The 16,617-nt window shown below is 42.6% G+C and overlaps 1 protein-coding gene across 1 annotated transcript; it reads right to left on the bottom strand.

Moving 5' to 3' along the window:
- Positions 1–2,139: 2,139 nt before the first annotated feature.
- rnd1b (Rho family GTPase 1b) lies at positions 2,140–16,378 on the bottom strand (the record flags this gene model as incomplete). Its single annotated transcript, XM_080445704.1, has 5 exons — positions 2,140–3,037; positions 3,374–3,508; positions 4,192–4,301; positions 14,786–14,873; positions 16,259–16,378. The coding sequence occupies 5 exons, from the start codon at positions 16,376–16,378 to the stop codon at positions 2,792–2,794; spliced, it is 699 nt and encodes a 232-aa protein (XP_080301830.1). The 3' UTR covers positions 2,140–2,791.
- Between the last annotated feature and the right edge of the window lie 239 nt (positions 16,379–16,617).

The following is a 16,617-nucleotide window of genomic DNA, read 5'->3' as shown; positions in this document are numbered from 1 at the left end:
TTGTGATATTATCAAACATAAATATCAAACATATCAGACAGTCTACAGTACATTTCCCAAAAGGAAATGCATGTATTTCAGTCTGAACAGAAGCAGGCATAAAACATATCCCCACCACTGATAAAGATTAATGACCAGAGGGGGTGATACCAAAAGCAGGATTCCCCCACTCCCCGCCCCCAAACAAATCGAACCCTGAGTGTCTTTATCCTATGATGAATTGTTGCTAGGCAAGGCTCAGGAATTTGGTGTGTGAACCATGGACTGGAGGCCTTTGTGCAAATCAGCACTTTAGAGTCCCTCTATATACCAAGGGCAGTGCACAGCTCCTCAATTAGATTACAGTCATCCCAGGGAGATACACTTAAACACAACACTCAGGATCATGTCAAGCTTTTAAATACCAAAGTAAAAACACAACAAGTAAACCAAGACACGAGCAATGGAAAAATAGCTTTCTTTGGACAGGGCCAGCCTGTGCATTTGAATTTCTTGTTCTACATACACCTGCAAGAATTTCCTTTTCTACCCGCACACTAGCCCTTTTCACAAGTTCATTTTTAGACATTTGAAGGTTTCCAAGTAAATTCCCCAATGTAAAAGACTGCATGGTCAACTTGTTTCAAGCAGTTTAGACTAAATTTTGTTTGCCTTTTTTGTTATTGTTGTTTTCCAGCATTTTTATGTTTTATTCTTCATATAGGAGAGTGTATAGACAGGAAACCAAGGGCACAGAGAGGAGAGACATGCGTGACAAGACGGGAGCATGATGGTCTATTCCCGTTGAGTTACCACTGGCAAGCCCCCCCCCTACCCACATCTTGTTACTTTAACACTTTCCTAATGTGAATATTATGTAACACTAACATTTTCAAAATTGTATTGTTCACCCTTTTTCACACGTTCAGATTTAGTTCACTTTGTCATCGGTTACTACTAAATTGATCATATTCACACATCAACCATTTTTCTCTTACATCATACTCCCACCCACCCGAGTGTGACGTAGGAGCAAAATGGCCACCGTGTTATATGGTCAATACCAGTGGCTACTAACAGGGAAGAGGAGAGACAAACACAGAGCAGCAGCTTCTTTGTACAGCAGAGATGATTTTAGCTCATTTTTGCCATAACATGGATGTCCACGGAGCGCCATAACATGACAATAATCACAAAGCTGCATGTTTATTGCCACACAGGTTACTTTGCATCACAAGCACTTACATCATTATTGCTTTTATGGTTAAAAGCATAGAGATCAATGCTGCACACACACATTACCATGAAGCCAAAGATTTAATCTTAAAAGGGAAAAGGCAGATTTCCCCTCCATGTTTGTTGTAATCTACTATAAGTGCTGCTTATTGGAGGTAAGGAGATTAAGAGTGTAACATTAACAGAGAAACTAGAGTCATTTTGGAAGAGTAAAGTTAGAGATCAAGAGTGCTACATTGGATTGTTGATAATGAGAGAAATCCACAGGCATATTTGTCAAAAGGTCTTGAATGAACTCGGGGAACATGACATGAAAAAGGCATTTTCAAAACTGCATACCATTTCAGCACTGCTGATGAAGTACCAACAATGTAATGCTACAACTCTGTTTAAAACTGGAAATCGGCCTGACGCTTATAAGCATTATCCTACACTTGTAGAATTCCCTTAAAAAATGCTTCATGAGACGTAGACTGGTGTTAGTAATCAGTGACACCACCCACAGTAATCGACAGCTCAGCATTCAGCCATCGGTCTGTGCTTCTGGTCACAACAAAAGCTTCATGACCCATCTTTCAAAAAAGGTCTGTCTCGTCATTACATCATCATTATATTCAAATGAGAGGCTAGCTACGACATTTTGCTACACTGGAAGCCCCAATTACAAAAAAAGAAAAGTTTTTGCGCTATCCGCGTTTCATCTTAATTTGCTTTGTACATATACAAGCCTCTTTATCCCAAACCTCCATTCAGTCTACGAGTAGCCTGAGGAGTGGGGTTCTCCATAAGTACACAACCTGGCGTCAACGATCCATCCAGGTTGACACAGTGTAGACGGGTGTGTGTGCACACTAGCCCACACTAACAGCACCTCTCTCCCTCTATCCCTGCTCTCATCGCCACAGAGATGATGAGACACGGGAAGGCTCGCCATGCAACAGCTCTTACTTTGTACCACTTCCCTTCCACTCCTGTCTGCCCCACAGGCCTAAACAGGGAGCGATGTGCCGCTTCACACCTCGCTGGCCTTACTAAGAGGGATATAGAATATAGCGTTTTTCTAATGCCTGTTAGTTTCATGCTAGACTTAATTTTTGTAATTAGAAAAATATCCACTGAATTGTCTGAGAGGCATTTTACATCACAAGATTAAATGTCAAATGTTGCACATATTTCCAATTTGGACTAAATCAACTTGTGCCTAAAGATAGTAAATCGGGCCGATATCACGCCATTAAGGTTGCATAATGATAACTGATCATGATGAAAGAAAATGAGAGCTTGATGATCAAACCTTGATTGATATCGTTTGCTCGAAGGCAAGATGAACAGTAGTGAGAAAAAAAATCGATGTGCGCTGATAAGTTCAGGAGCAAGTGGACAGCGGGGTGTCCACCTCTACTGAGCGGAGTTTGGTTTCCGGGGGGGTGAGGGAAGGATTCAGCAGGGAGCCCTTCTCTGATAAAGCCATCGTGCCCACCCCCCCTTCCCCGAGACCAAAAGAGGCAAGGGGCTTGGGAGTCACACGTGGGGAGCGTCACCCCGAGGGAAGAGGGGGCGGGGGGTGTCTCCCCACTCACATGACCGAGCAGCTCTTGGTCTTCTCCTTCTTGAAGGTGGTGGACAGCAAATCTGACTTGCTGGGCAGGTGGAGGAGTCTTTTGGAGAGACGGCGGGTGGGGCTGGGCTTGGGGAGAGGCTGTAGCTTGTTGATGCAGGCCAGCGCGGCGGTGCGGAACACACTGTTGATGCTCTTCTCTGACGTGAACGCAGAGCACTCCAGATAGGCCTCTGCACCCAGCTGCTTGGCCATAGTAGAACCCTGAGCATGAAGGGGAGGGAGGGAGGGAGGGGGGTGTCAGATGCCATGCCAGTCTAAAGCCTGATTTACACTCAGTCGTACAACGCGATATGAGCTTGTAGATCTGACGTTTTTACGACAGAGTTTAAATTAAGCGTAACAAACCTTATTTTAAGCCTAGTTCGGCCCAAAGACTTGCAATGAGAAACGTTTTCTACTTCATTGTACGACGTGTCTCACACATGAAATAACCGACCTACAAGCTCACAACGTGTTGCGGATGCAATGCGTTGTGAGATAGTCGATATTTGGTTCAAGGGATTAATGGAAAAAACGATCTGACATTTTCTCTCTCACCTGCTCGTGAGTTATTGGTGTCTGTTTCTGATTGGACAGCTCCATCAGCGTGCAGACGTCTGTGCGTAGATCGGTCTTACAGCCAATGAGCAGGATGCGGGTACTGGGACAGAAGTCCAGGATCTCCGTCTTCCACTGTGTGGACATAGAAGATATCTCGTAAATAGTGTGGAAATAAAGCGTGTAAAGGGGGGTGTATTTTCTCTAAGCACAATCTGAATAAATCTAAATAGTGAAAATATAACAATTTTTAGAATACAATAGAAAACACAAGAATAGAACTTGCGCTGTGAGCTTGTAGTTCAGTTATTTTACTTTTGTTGTAAAATAGGGCATTCATTTATATAAAAAAACATAAATGAATGTTCCGCCCAATAGTGATGATATTCACCCCACCTCATGTTTGCGATGGATTTATGATGCCAACTTGCTATTGATTACCAATACGCTAAAGCCAAATTTATGCTTTGGCGATAAAGTGTTATGCAACATGTCAACCATGTTGAGCTGAAAATACGTCATTATTGGAGAGTGACATTATCTGACATATCACATTTGCACACTTTTACGCTGAATCATAAATTAGAATTAAGTAGAATTAAGGAATTGTCTGAATTATACCAAAATAATCTAAACCACTGAATATTCAACCGCGGGCTGGAGGCAGGCATTCGATTATCAAATTAATTACTTAAGTGAAGTCATTTAAACCTGATCTCCAAGCCTTTGTGGCTCAAAACGTTACCATTAATAGGAGCTATTTGGTGTGTGGATTTCTTCTGTTTTTGTGTTATGTTTGTTATGTTTATGATTATTACCTTCTTCAGTCCACTGTCAACGATGTCTGGACGGCTGATGTCAAAACACAGCAAAACTGCATCAGAGTCACTGTAGCACAGGGGCCTCACATTATCATAGTAGGGAGAACCTTGAAGGGGAAGAATGGGAGAACATATTTAATGTGGATAACACAGGGATGAAACAGGGGAACAGCACACAACAAATGAGTGACAACTGAAGGCACACATCTCAAGCTAGTTCAGCTATCGTTGTGAAGCTGATCAGTTCAATTTAAGCCTGATTTGTATTTCATTACATGCAACTGTTGCGCACTGGTTACACATGATGGCATCACGCAGCGAAATGCAATTTTCACAATGGGTCGCGATGCGACACATTGTAGCTTGTAGATCTGCTATTTCCAGTGTGTGACACCATAGCACGATGGAGCATAAATTAAGCATTTGTGTTTGCCTAAACACAAATAAGTTGTAAGATGGGATCTGCAATGGGTCGTGGACGTCTCTGGGGACTCAGCGTACATCAAGCATACAGTACCAGTTTTTTTTAATGAGCTTGGGTGAGACTATTAGTTTCTCCAATTGGCTCCAGGGCTGAGAAATTAATTAATTAATTTTGAGAATAGACTATATCTGGCGCTGGTTGCTGTGACCACGTGTGCTTGGGCAGAGCAGGGACGGAAATGGAGAGACTGAGGAGCGAAGGAGAAAAGCGGGGATTAGGTTTGATAGGCATCACTTCTCATGCTGAGCCTTACTTTGGTATCCCTGAAACTGCTCCTTTCCTGGCTCCTCTATCCTCTATTGGCATTTCGGAAGGGGGAGAAGATGACAATCGAGCACTAAATCCTCATTGATCGTCTCTAGCAGTGGATTACGCAAGTGGAACAGTGTGGCTCGGGGCAGGCAGACGCTCCCACTCATGTTCAGAATCCTTAAGTAAGCCGCCCCCAACCCCCCCCCCCCCCCCCTTCCTAAAGTCCTCCGCGCCGCGTGCAATACCTCCGGTCCCTTTGTTACCACAGCAACAGCCTTGGAATCCACCATCTGCATCAAGCATTCCTCCCACCCCTCTATAAAGGCTTGCCTTAACTGCCAATCAATCATTTTACACAGCAAAGTGCCCGCCCACCTACTGCCGAGGACATTCCTCTCTTCAGCAACAGGGTTGGAGACTGAAGACATACAGCCAAATCATCACCATTCACCACCATACCAAGCCCCAGTCTGGTTCAGTTCGGCACCAGCCAGAGATGAATACCATATTGGTTCACATGAAAGAGTAACAGTGTCTCAAGGGGATTAACATGTTTACTTAGGTTCCATACCAGTCTCAGTAGGGATTTATCTTTCCTATGTGGCTATAAATAACAACTGCATGGTGTAATCACTCATCAGATATTATATAATGTGCCTAATTGATTTACAATGTAGAAGAAAAAAGAACATAGCATCAGACAAAAAACTAAACAAAAAAGGGCAACATACAACATGGCCATGTGTGCATATAGATCTGTTTCATAAATAGTTAATGATTTTTCACATTATCAAAGGGTAAAATTGAATTTGCCAGCTGCTGGGGAGTCGTGAGTGGAATAACGTTAATGACAAGCTGTGGTTCCTCAGGGCTCAATGTCCAGAAGGAAGTAAACAGTGCTGCTGAAGGAACAAAGGTATACGCTTGTTGCATCACAATCTCTGGTTCTATGCCTTTGGGTAAGAAAAAAACGTTTGTTGTTGTTGGGAACAAATTATCCAAACAATGTGCTTAAGACCAATCATCTTGCATTTATTCCCTCGCAAAGGCAGCACAATTCACCAGCCTTTGAATGTCTCACAGAATTCAGAGGACCACCGCCATTTGCACCTTCAACTATAGGGGAGAAAGAGCATGGTCATCACCTCTTGGAACACATTTCTCATCAGTGAGAAAGAGACATGCGCTAACATTTGACCATGTTATCACCACCATGAAAGACAGAGAGATAGAAAGAGGGCAGACAGTGGTACCTGCCTGGCTGGGGGCACCACACAGCCAGGAGACCGGGTGTGATTCTGCATTAAATGGACACTGATCTAAATGCACAAATCGATGGACAGGCACACAGGGGTCCAGAGGGGGCCATTTCAATTAAAGCTGACAAATTGGTCCCCCTGCCAAGGAGAGGAGGGAAGGGGGGAGGGTATCTCAGACCTTTCATGCTGTTTTTCTCTTTTCTCAACACCACATAAGCAATTTCTTGTCTTTCATTTTGAAACACTGAAAATTCCATTTGTGTTTCTTTGTATCATTCTATGTCCCTTTGAAAAAATGTTAATACATACATCAAAGTTAGATGATGATGAATATTTTTAACCAGCACGGGGCTCTGTGTGTGTGTGTGTGTGTGTGCGTGCGTGCGTGCGTGCGTGTGTGTTTTTGTGTTTGTGTTTGTGTACAGGTGCAGTGGCACCACATTCCTAAGCCCGATTTCTAATCCTTGAGGAAATAGCTTGTTCCTGCTATGGGGGAGAGAAAGCAGGAGTGCACTCTACTGAGGAAGATCACAAAGAGCCCTCCCCTGTCATTAATCCTCCACCCTCTCTGCAGTCTGACATTACATCACAGAGAAGCCCTTCCATTCTCTTCCTCCTCCTTGCCAGTCAAGGCCATGCCAAGACATTTGGAGTCATCTACTTCACTTTCTTGGTCCGGCAATTCCAGCTGGCAAATTCGTCACACTGGGAGGCAAACTGGAGCCAAACAATGGAATGTATTGAGGTCAATGACAGACAAGCAAATGAATAAACACAATTTTTTTTGAATGATTGCGACCCTTGTAAAATAATCGATCCAGGGAAATAAAAGAAGACGTATCACACATTGTTTTCTGCTGTCCTGTTTTTCTGTGTGCACAGACTGCACACTATAGTTTTATTGAGGTATATACAGTATAAAGACCACAGATTAAGTTTCTGCCTTATCGTCAGACTGTCAACTATTGATAGCCTGTCAACCAATTCCTGCCCAGTCAGAAACGTACTCTGTGCTCTTTAGATACCTCAATAAAATGATATGTGCATTGTACACAAAAACAAGTGACCAGAAACCGATGCGTAATATGTCTGCATGTTTGTCTGCATGCCTGTTGTGTGCATGTGAACAAGTCTGTGTGCATATCTGCAGTATGTGTGCATGAGCATGCCTATGCCTATTTGTATCAATATTTATGTGTGCCCATATCTGTCTGTGAGCGTATCTATTTGTGCTCATACCTATATGTGTGTGTGTGTGTGTGTGTGTGTGTGTGTGTGTGTGTGTGTGTGTGTGTGTGTGTGTGTGTGTGTGTGTGTGTGTGTGTGTGTGTGTGTGTGTGTGTGTGTGTGTGTGTGTGTGTGTGTGTGTGTGTGTGTGTGTGTGTGTGTGTGCTACATTAACTAAATGACATGCCTTTTATGCTTAAATTAAAATGTAAAAACTGTTGTGTTGTGCGCCGAACAAATTAGCAGACCTACAATGCGATGTATTGTGAGCTTGTAGATAAGGCTATTTCCGGCGTGCAACAAAGTATAAATCAGGCTTTTTTTAGGCACATCATTAGCACACTCATCTCCAGCGGAGAAAAAGCAGAGGTCAGACAGATTAATAATCTACATGGGGATGACTCACAGATTTAGGTATGAGAGGAGACCATGCAGCCCATCTCCCTACCCAGAAGCTTGTACTAGTGCTGCAGCTGCTAACTACAGTATGTAGCTTGCAGCCCCCATCTCCGTACCCAGGAGCTTGTACTAATGCTGCAGATGCTAACTGAGTAGCTTGCAGCCCCCATCTCCCTACCCAGGAGCTGTATTAATGCTGCAACGGCTATGTAGCTTGCAGCCCATCCCAAAAAAAAAACACTCTACGTTACATTACGCCTGATTTATACTTGGCTGCATGCTGTGTCTCCCACAAGAAATGTACAAGCTCACTATGTGAGCTTATTATGCAACGTGTAGTGAGCTTGTACATAAGCGATTTCCAGTGCGTGACACCGGCACACAACTAAGTATAGAGCACCAAAGTCTGACGTAATGTACGCATCCTACCTGGGTCACGTTTTTTTCCCCCCCATTCTGAATTCCCAAATCCCATAGACGTGTTTAATATCCCGGCATATAAGAATTGTGTTAATAAACAAATGATCCCGGTTTGACTCAAATGGGTATGAAGCATCAATTGACGGCGAGAAAACGCTAATGCTACCGCCGCCAAATTAATTACATTTTCGCCAGAAACTGATCCGTATCAAATATGAGTTTGATATGAGTCTGACAATAGTAAACTACAGAGCCACCTTTCTGACGATAGCGCCGGGACAATTCGTTTATTTTTGGACCACAATTCTTATATGAGACGATTCTAAGATGACCCAATATTATTTTCCATAGAGAAAAACTTCCGTGACGTCAGGAGTGACGTCAGGACTAAAAAAGGCTTTCGTGTTTTGCATGCTACAGATAGAATCAGACCTGAATTGCATTGCAGGGAGAATAGAAAGGATGTGTCCTTGTTGGCTGTGTATCATTGTAGCTCGATTATGAACAAGCAGTGCTTTATAACTATAGGCTGTAACAAACAATTATTAATCAATAATCAATCAATAATTAAATCCATAAATAATCAATTAACCAATAATCAATTAACCAATAATCTATTAATCTGTCAATTTCACTATCTGAACATGAACAGACATCTTGAAATTGTTTACCCAGCAGTCAAAACCATAACTTTACTTATACTGTAGTATGGAACAAAAACTAACATTCACATTTTGGTGAAGTTGCACCATTAGAAATAACTATAATAACTACATGATAAAACAATTATTAAATATAACTACATGATAAAGCAATTATTAAATTACTAAAATGTCATTTGATTTATTTTTTTAATTACAGTTAAATAATTGATGAATCATTTTATCTCTATTTAACTAGGTGGTTCCATGGAAGTTCAAGGAACATAACAAAGATATAGTTTGCTTGATTACCTATCTCAAGCAAGTTTCAAGTCTAAACAAGTTGATTTTCATACTGTACTGAAATTAACAACTGGGGGGGGGGGGGGGGGGCGGGGGATTCACATAGTGTAGAAATGGAACCATATGGTTCCATTTGTAAACTCTCCGAGTGATAGATGAAGAAATCAACATTGAGGGTTTAACTGTGTAGAGTAGACTGACGCTATTTAACCACTTAAACCCTATATATTTAGTTGACTGGGGTCCCCCAACCCAGGGCTCTATTGTAGGTCCAAGTATTTCCCTCAAATATCTTTGCCAGAAATAGCCGATCTACAAGATCACATGTCGTGCTGTGATGTGTTGTGAGCTTCGAATGCTCACCCCAGAATCATGGTTAATGTGGTTTTAACCCATTAAAACCCGGGAAAGCATCTGTGTCACTTTAGATTTTAAACACTTTAACCATATTTTATACTTTGGCTGAGCTGCTATTTTTGAAAAATCTTGATTTTTTTTGAAAATCTTTGAATATATATTTTTAAGCTAACATTTTTCACTCAAATCTTTGTTTCTGGGGGTCCCTGGAACAAAATATTTTGTCCGTGGCCAAATACATATAATTTTGGGGGTCCTTGACATTAAACTACTGATATAGCAACATAAGCTTTTCAGAAAACTGTTAGGATTTAGATTATTATTTTTTCAATCGGCCTCAGGTTTTAATGGGTTAAAATGACACAGATGAACGCATCTGTGTCATTTCAGATTTCTTTGGCTATTCAAAAATAGCAGATCTACAAGCTCATAGCGCGGTCCGCGACCAAATACTGTACATATAATTTTGGGGGTCCTTCACATGAAAAGGTTTTGATCACACCACTGTACCAACATACGATTTTTCATTTTTAGTTAGGATTTAGAAGATTTAAAAGAAAATCAGCCTCAGGTCTTAATGGGTTGAAAAGCAAACAAACCACAGTATGATTTAGAAAACAATCTGCAGTAGTGTTAAGTAAACTGTGAGTCATAGTCAATGGGCTAAACATGCCAGACCACCAGTATGGTCCTTTAACAATATCCGTTAAAACAACAATTGGCTGTCTGTCTGTCCGGAGTTTGAATAATTTATTTATTAACAGTTTGCAAAAAGGTACAGTGGTACGATTACACAATGATGTTAAAAGGATAACACAAAAAGCCCTGAGGGCTTGTTTCATACCGCTGGACGGAGCAGCACCGAAACGTTGTACTTACTCAAATATTTTTGGTGTAACACTTTCAAAAAGTGTTCTACACTTTTTGAAATATTTAACTTGGATTTGATAATGGAATTGAATGGGGCTGTGATCGCGATGAAAACTTGCCCAAAGGTGGAGTCATACGTAATAGATATGAATGCAACATCACTACTTGTCACAGTAATCTGGGTGCATCACAGAGCCAATGTGAGAAGGGCAAAAGTGCTGTGATAAGAGAAATATAAATGTTAATTACTATGGGCCCTCTTTGTCCCAAACTCTCTGCTCACCTTGCCTTCTCTTGCCCATAACACTGCAAATGACCACATGGTTGATTGCACATTAATTCACACTGTGGCTGTTTCTATTCTCTAATAACAATACATCCTTTCCTCTAGGGAGGCTTACCCTTTTTAAAGTCCCTGATACATAAATAGTATACTGCCCTGGGTGGTAATAGCCAGGCGGCCGTTCGAGTATGTGATATATGACCATTAGCATGACGCTTTTCATCATCTTTTAACGATGGCTCTGTTTTACAGATTGGAACAGATTGTTCCATCAGCTAAATTGGATATTGGCTCATTCCAAATCAATCTCATCCATGTATCATGCAAGTAATCATTATGTGTATGGGCTGAAACACAAAGCCCTGTGTCAGCAAGTCCATTCAAACTAGTATTTATTACTCCCTAACAATATACTGTAACAAGATTCATTATTCACCATCATGAGTTACAGCCACTGGACAGTGTGAAGCCTGACTTATACTTAGTTGCGTGTGGGTGTTCCACACCAAGAATATCAGATCTACAAGCTCACAACACGTTGCACTGCGAGCGTGCACCGCCTTGTGAGCTTGTAGATCTGCTATTTTCAGTGCGCAACACCCGCACGCAACTAGTATAACTCAGGCTTTAGGTCTCCCCCTTGCCTTGTCTCTTCCTCTTCCTCTCCCCCCAGCCCCCACCGCTCTCTCCCTCCTCTCTCCCTCTGCATGTCTGATTGGGATGGGCTGATTAAAGCCAGTGGATTGATTTTGGTCAGTAAATACAGGGGTCCTGAGGAAGGGAGGGAGGGAGAGCAGCCTGCTGGTGGGGGGGGCGGCGATGAGGTCAGTCCAATCAATGAAGAGGAACCAGGATAACAAGGAGACCCGCTCGCCATGGTGGGGGCCCCACAGCGGCACAGCTCTGTGCAATTAGAGCAGATTACAGTAAGAAGGTGAAACTGCATGGTGTGTGACCATCCGTTAGCCCCTACTGCCTGTCATTCATCACCGGGACGGTGACGTGAGATGTGCTAGCCGTCCCGGACAACAGACTTAAGGGGGGGGGGGGGGGGGTTGCAATATGGTCCCCGTGGTCAGCCAGACAGGCGAGAGAGCGATAGAGGCAGAGGGGGTTGGTTGAGGGCAACAGGGAAAGTGCAGGGAGGGACGGGGGAAAAACAATGACAAAAGGGGGAGGGGTTGTAGAAAAGAATGGCAAATAATGCCAGAGACTTTTAGACTACTAGAGGTTCGGGCCACGTACGTGTATATGTTCACAGACAGAAGGGCGGATGAAGAAGTCCTAACACTTTAGGTCAGTCACCAATACAGCACAGCGTTCCCATTTTGAATCTTAATCCCCTGTATTGTGCTGCTTGTGCGGCCAACCCAGGGCAGCATATGGAGGGGAATGCAGGTCACGATCATTGCTGAATCTCCTGCCTAGCTGTCTGCTCCAGAAACCTTCCTCGTTGTCGGCCTTTCCCCACATCCCAAGGCACCCAGCCTGCTCATGCTAGCCAGACCAAATGCCCAGAGTCTGGGATTTAAAAAATGGGGGATTTGGTCTGGTCAGGGAATTACGTGAGTTGTACTACCACTGTTGTAACTTTCAGGTCATGGAGAAAATGCTGAGAGCATGGTAAACAGCATCATCACATACAAGTGAGTCTGTTACATAAGGGCTTTGTTGTTAGCAGGCGGTCTTACATGCCCACGCATGCAAATACTTTTATTCACACTTAAATGAATATGCATTGAATACACACACGCATACACACACACACACACACGTATGCAGTGCATGCAAATGCACGCACATACACACTAGCGCACATAGACATTGCCTAGCATCGGACGTACATACATACATTAACATTCCCAGGACTCATAAGGGTCCATTTGGTCTCATTTGTACACTCTCAAGAGTTAAATGAATACTGAGCATTTTGCTGTGTGTCTCTTTCACAATCTTCGAAAGCTACAGCGTCTGTAATTCCACCCAGTAGAAGTTGAGAACAGGAAGCTGTCATCTGCTCTTCAGAATGGAACGGTATTTGACCAATCCTCTTGACGCAGAAGGAGTATTCAAGAAAGTTTATTTTAAAATATCTTTAAAATAAAGTATTAGAATTTCCATTTCTGCTAAGCAGCTAGCTAGATAGGCTTTGACTTATTTGGTTTCCAGTAGGAGTTATTTATGCGACTGCACAGACGGATTGGCGAAACGAAAGTGTGTGAATGCCGTAGCGTCCGCTTTATTTTCTACTCATTTTCAGAGCTTTGAAATTTGTGGGAGCCAACGCGTCTGTCTTGAGAGACTAGTGGATGTACACAGGCATGTTTACTCAGCCATGGTGACCTAGTGAAGATGCTTGCAGCATCCAGCATGCATGCCTGTGTATGGATGAACAGGATGTGGGGTCTGTAAGCATGGAGGGAATCAGACAGGTGCTGCAGAGCAGACCCAGGTTTACTGTATCCAGGTCAGTACACTACACCATTGAACCCCAGGGCGAAGCCGCCATGACACACTGACCTTCTTTTACAAGTCTATTTAAAACAGTGGGTCGAGACCAACTTTTGGGCCGCAGACCCATTTTTATGGGTCTCGAATAAATATCCCTTTTTTCCTTTCCTACATTTTGTTTATTTTGAAATAAAAGTCAGAGAGAGAAGGCAGGGCACTCCGTCAGGCACCCGGAACTAGTGGCAAGCAAACTGACGCTATGGGAGCCAATCCAGGGCAAAGCCAGGAAAGAAGCGCACTACTTACGTCGATGCACTGCGGCGCGAGAGCTTAGCTAACAACACTGTAGAGCTCAAGACCCTGATATTAGATAGGAGAGTGTGGAGGGCAGCGGGTGGGGTTGTGGGTGATTTCATATTTACTGATGAGACATGCTGTGACACCAACACATAATTGTACAGTATATTTTGGGCTGAATTTGAGTTCAGTAGAATTGTGCAATTTTGTGAGGGGGTTTCTGATCTACTCCTGAGACATGCTTTCCTATATTTCATGGTTTAACCCATTAAGACCGGGAACGCGTCTGTGTAATTTTAAATGTCTTTGTCTATTCAAAAATAGCAGATACAAGCTCATAGTGCGGCACCGAGTGCCGCGCTATGAGCTTGTATATCTGCTATTTTTCAAAAATAGTGAAACGTTTTTTTTGTTTTTTTGTTTTCCAAAAAACTGTTAGGATTTAGAAGAACATTTTCAGAATCGCCTCAGGTCTTAATGGGTTAGATTCACATGTGAGTACGGTAGCCTATACTCTAATGCACCAATACTTGTCTCATGTTAGGTAACAGTACATGCATTTTGTGTTCTCAAAATTAATATTAATACATTTATAAGCAAAACAATCACCATAATATTTTAATTTTTTCCGTTTAATCTAAGTCCACACAAGGGTGTAAAAAGCAGTGCCCAGTCCCTTTTTCATGGTTCACCTCATGGCCTACTACAGTGGTTCCCAACCTGGGGGAAGCACCCAGGGGGTCCCCACTCCCCACATGATTTTGGGTGGGGGGGGGGTCCTCAGAAGACAGTGTAGTGTCAATTTAAGGACTTTTAAGACCGTTTTAATATAATAAAGAAAAGAAAAAGACCATTACAGCATCAAAAGTAATCAAAAACTATACTATAAAAACTGGTCAAACATTGGCCAAATTGTCAAATAATATAAGACAGAGGCAACATTTTTGAAAATAGACGATCTACAAGCTCACAACACCTCGCAACAATATCTATCTGTGGAACCGGGTCAAACTAAATGTAATGCCTCAACTCCTTCAATTCCAAGTACTTGTCAGGGTGGGGGGTCCCCAGTTCACATATGATTATTTTGGGGGGTCGCGGCCTGAACAGGTTGAGAACCATTGGCCTCTATAGGCTACTAGACCACACCAGATCATTCATCAACCCTGCAAAGCGACTTGATCCCAGTCTACTAGCTCAGCTGGAGATGATGGAGACAGATGCATCTCAAGATCAAAGCGCAGAGCATACATTCCATGCTGCAGGGAGGAGGCAGACAGACAGACAGACAGACAGACAGACAGACAGACAGACAGACAGACAGACAGACAGACAGACAGACAGTTACCTGAGGTGTCCCACAGACTGAGCTCCACACGCTGCTCCTCCAGTTCCAGGCAGGCTGTGTAGTTCTCAAACACCGTTGGCACGTATGTCTGTGGGACAATTAGCGACATGGTGTCATTAGTGCTGAGGCGTCACTGATCAGCCAACATCCTTGGCTGCCACAGTGCCAGTGGCACTATTGTGAAAAAAATTGCAGATCTACAAGCTCACAACACCTCGCACCACGAGGCGTTGTGAGCTTGTAGATCGTATATTTTCGAAATGTTTTCCTCTTTCTTATATTATTTGACTATTTGGCCAATGTTTGACCAGTTTTTATAGTATAGTGGCAGTGTGCCACAGGTAATGGAATGTAGCAGTAAGTAACACGTAACCATCTGGGCTGAACAACATACACACTGTAGTAAATTCCTTAATTAGCTGATGATAATTGGATTTCTATCTTTTCTATCTTTTATTGAGCCTTTTTCATTTTCTTGACAGTGTCATGCTGTTTACATCAACATCCATGTGACACAATACAACCCCAATGTCCCCCCTCCCCACCCCAGCATAATTGGATTTCTGTTCAATATTATATTTCTACAACTATAAATAGGCTATCATAGGTAGTCCTAGATAGGCTACTATGGCGCATAGCGTCATAGATGCAAAAGGAATATAGAACATGTTTTTATATGGCGCAAAAATAATAAAACATATAGGATAGCCTATATCTGGAATAATTAAATCTTTAGAATTGCGCATCAAATTCGCCAGCCTGCAACTGCATCACACTGGGTGTCTCTTCTGTGTGCCAACATTTTTTACATAGGCTCTGTTATACCGAAGAAAATATGCATTTTGCCCACAAACTATAAAACAATATAACCTATACTATTATGATGTTTTTATATCACATCATTGGTTCTCAAAGTGGGGTCCTTGGGAGGGGGGGGGGGGTTCCAGGGGGTCCCCACCAGCAATATTTGGCTGTTCAAAAATCGCAGATCTACAAGCTCACAGCACTGTGAGCTTGCCTTGTACATGCTATTTTTGAATATTATTAAAAATATATATTGAAAGTATTGGACATTTTTGCATACATTTTAATTTGTTTCACACAAATCTTCTCTTGATCTGGGGGTCCCTGGCACAAAGCATTTTCTGATCGGGGGTCCGCGGCCAAATAGCCTACATATCAATTTGGGGGTCTTTGACTTGAAAAAGTTTGAGAACCACTGATATAATACATGAGACACACACTGATAATGTGTTTCTGTGTGCCAAAAATGTCATTTTGACATAATAGGATCATACCGCAGAAAATCTACGTTTTGCCCACAAACAACAAAACAATATAACCTGGCTATACGCTAATATGATTTTTGTATATCAGATAACATAAACATAACATAACATAAATGAGACACACACGGTGCGTCTCATTTAACATATATGATATTTTAAACATGGAAAGGGGACATTCGCATACCTCTGGATAACAGTCCTTCGCCAGGACTTGCAGCATCGCCGTTTTTCCGCATTGAACGTCTCCCACCAGAACCAGTTTACATCTCACCACCAACGGCTGCGTGTTTCTCCTTTCCTTCATTGTATATAAATATATGGCCCAATAATGCTGTGCATAAAATGTTTTAAAAAACACAGGAAAAAGCTCCGAACCGTCCCAGTGAAAACACGCGTTGGTTCCAGTGTTTCTCCTCGGAGGATGAAATGCCTGCAGAGGATCTGCTTGAATCGGCCACTGCAGTTCTTTATACACGGCGGCAGCGGCCAATGGGGGCGCTCCATTCCACGGGCTTATTTCATCACTTTTAACCACTTAAACCC

This window comes from Gymnoscopelus braueri (assembly GCF_963280865.1).
Source record: "Gymnoscopelus braueri genome assembly, chromosome: 12".
NCBI classification, from domain to species: Eukaryota; Metazoa; Chordata; class Actinopteri; order Myctophiformes; family Myctophidae; genus Gymnoscopelus; species Gymnoscopelus braueri.
The sequence above is the reverse complement of the archived record's forward strand: the minus strand, read 5'-3'. Positions and strand labels throughout refer to the sequence as shown.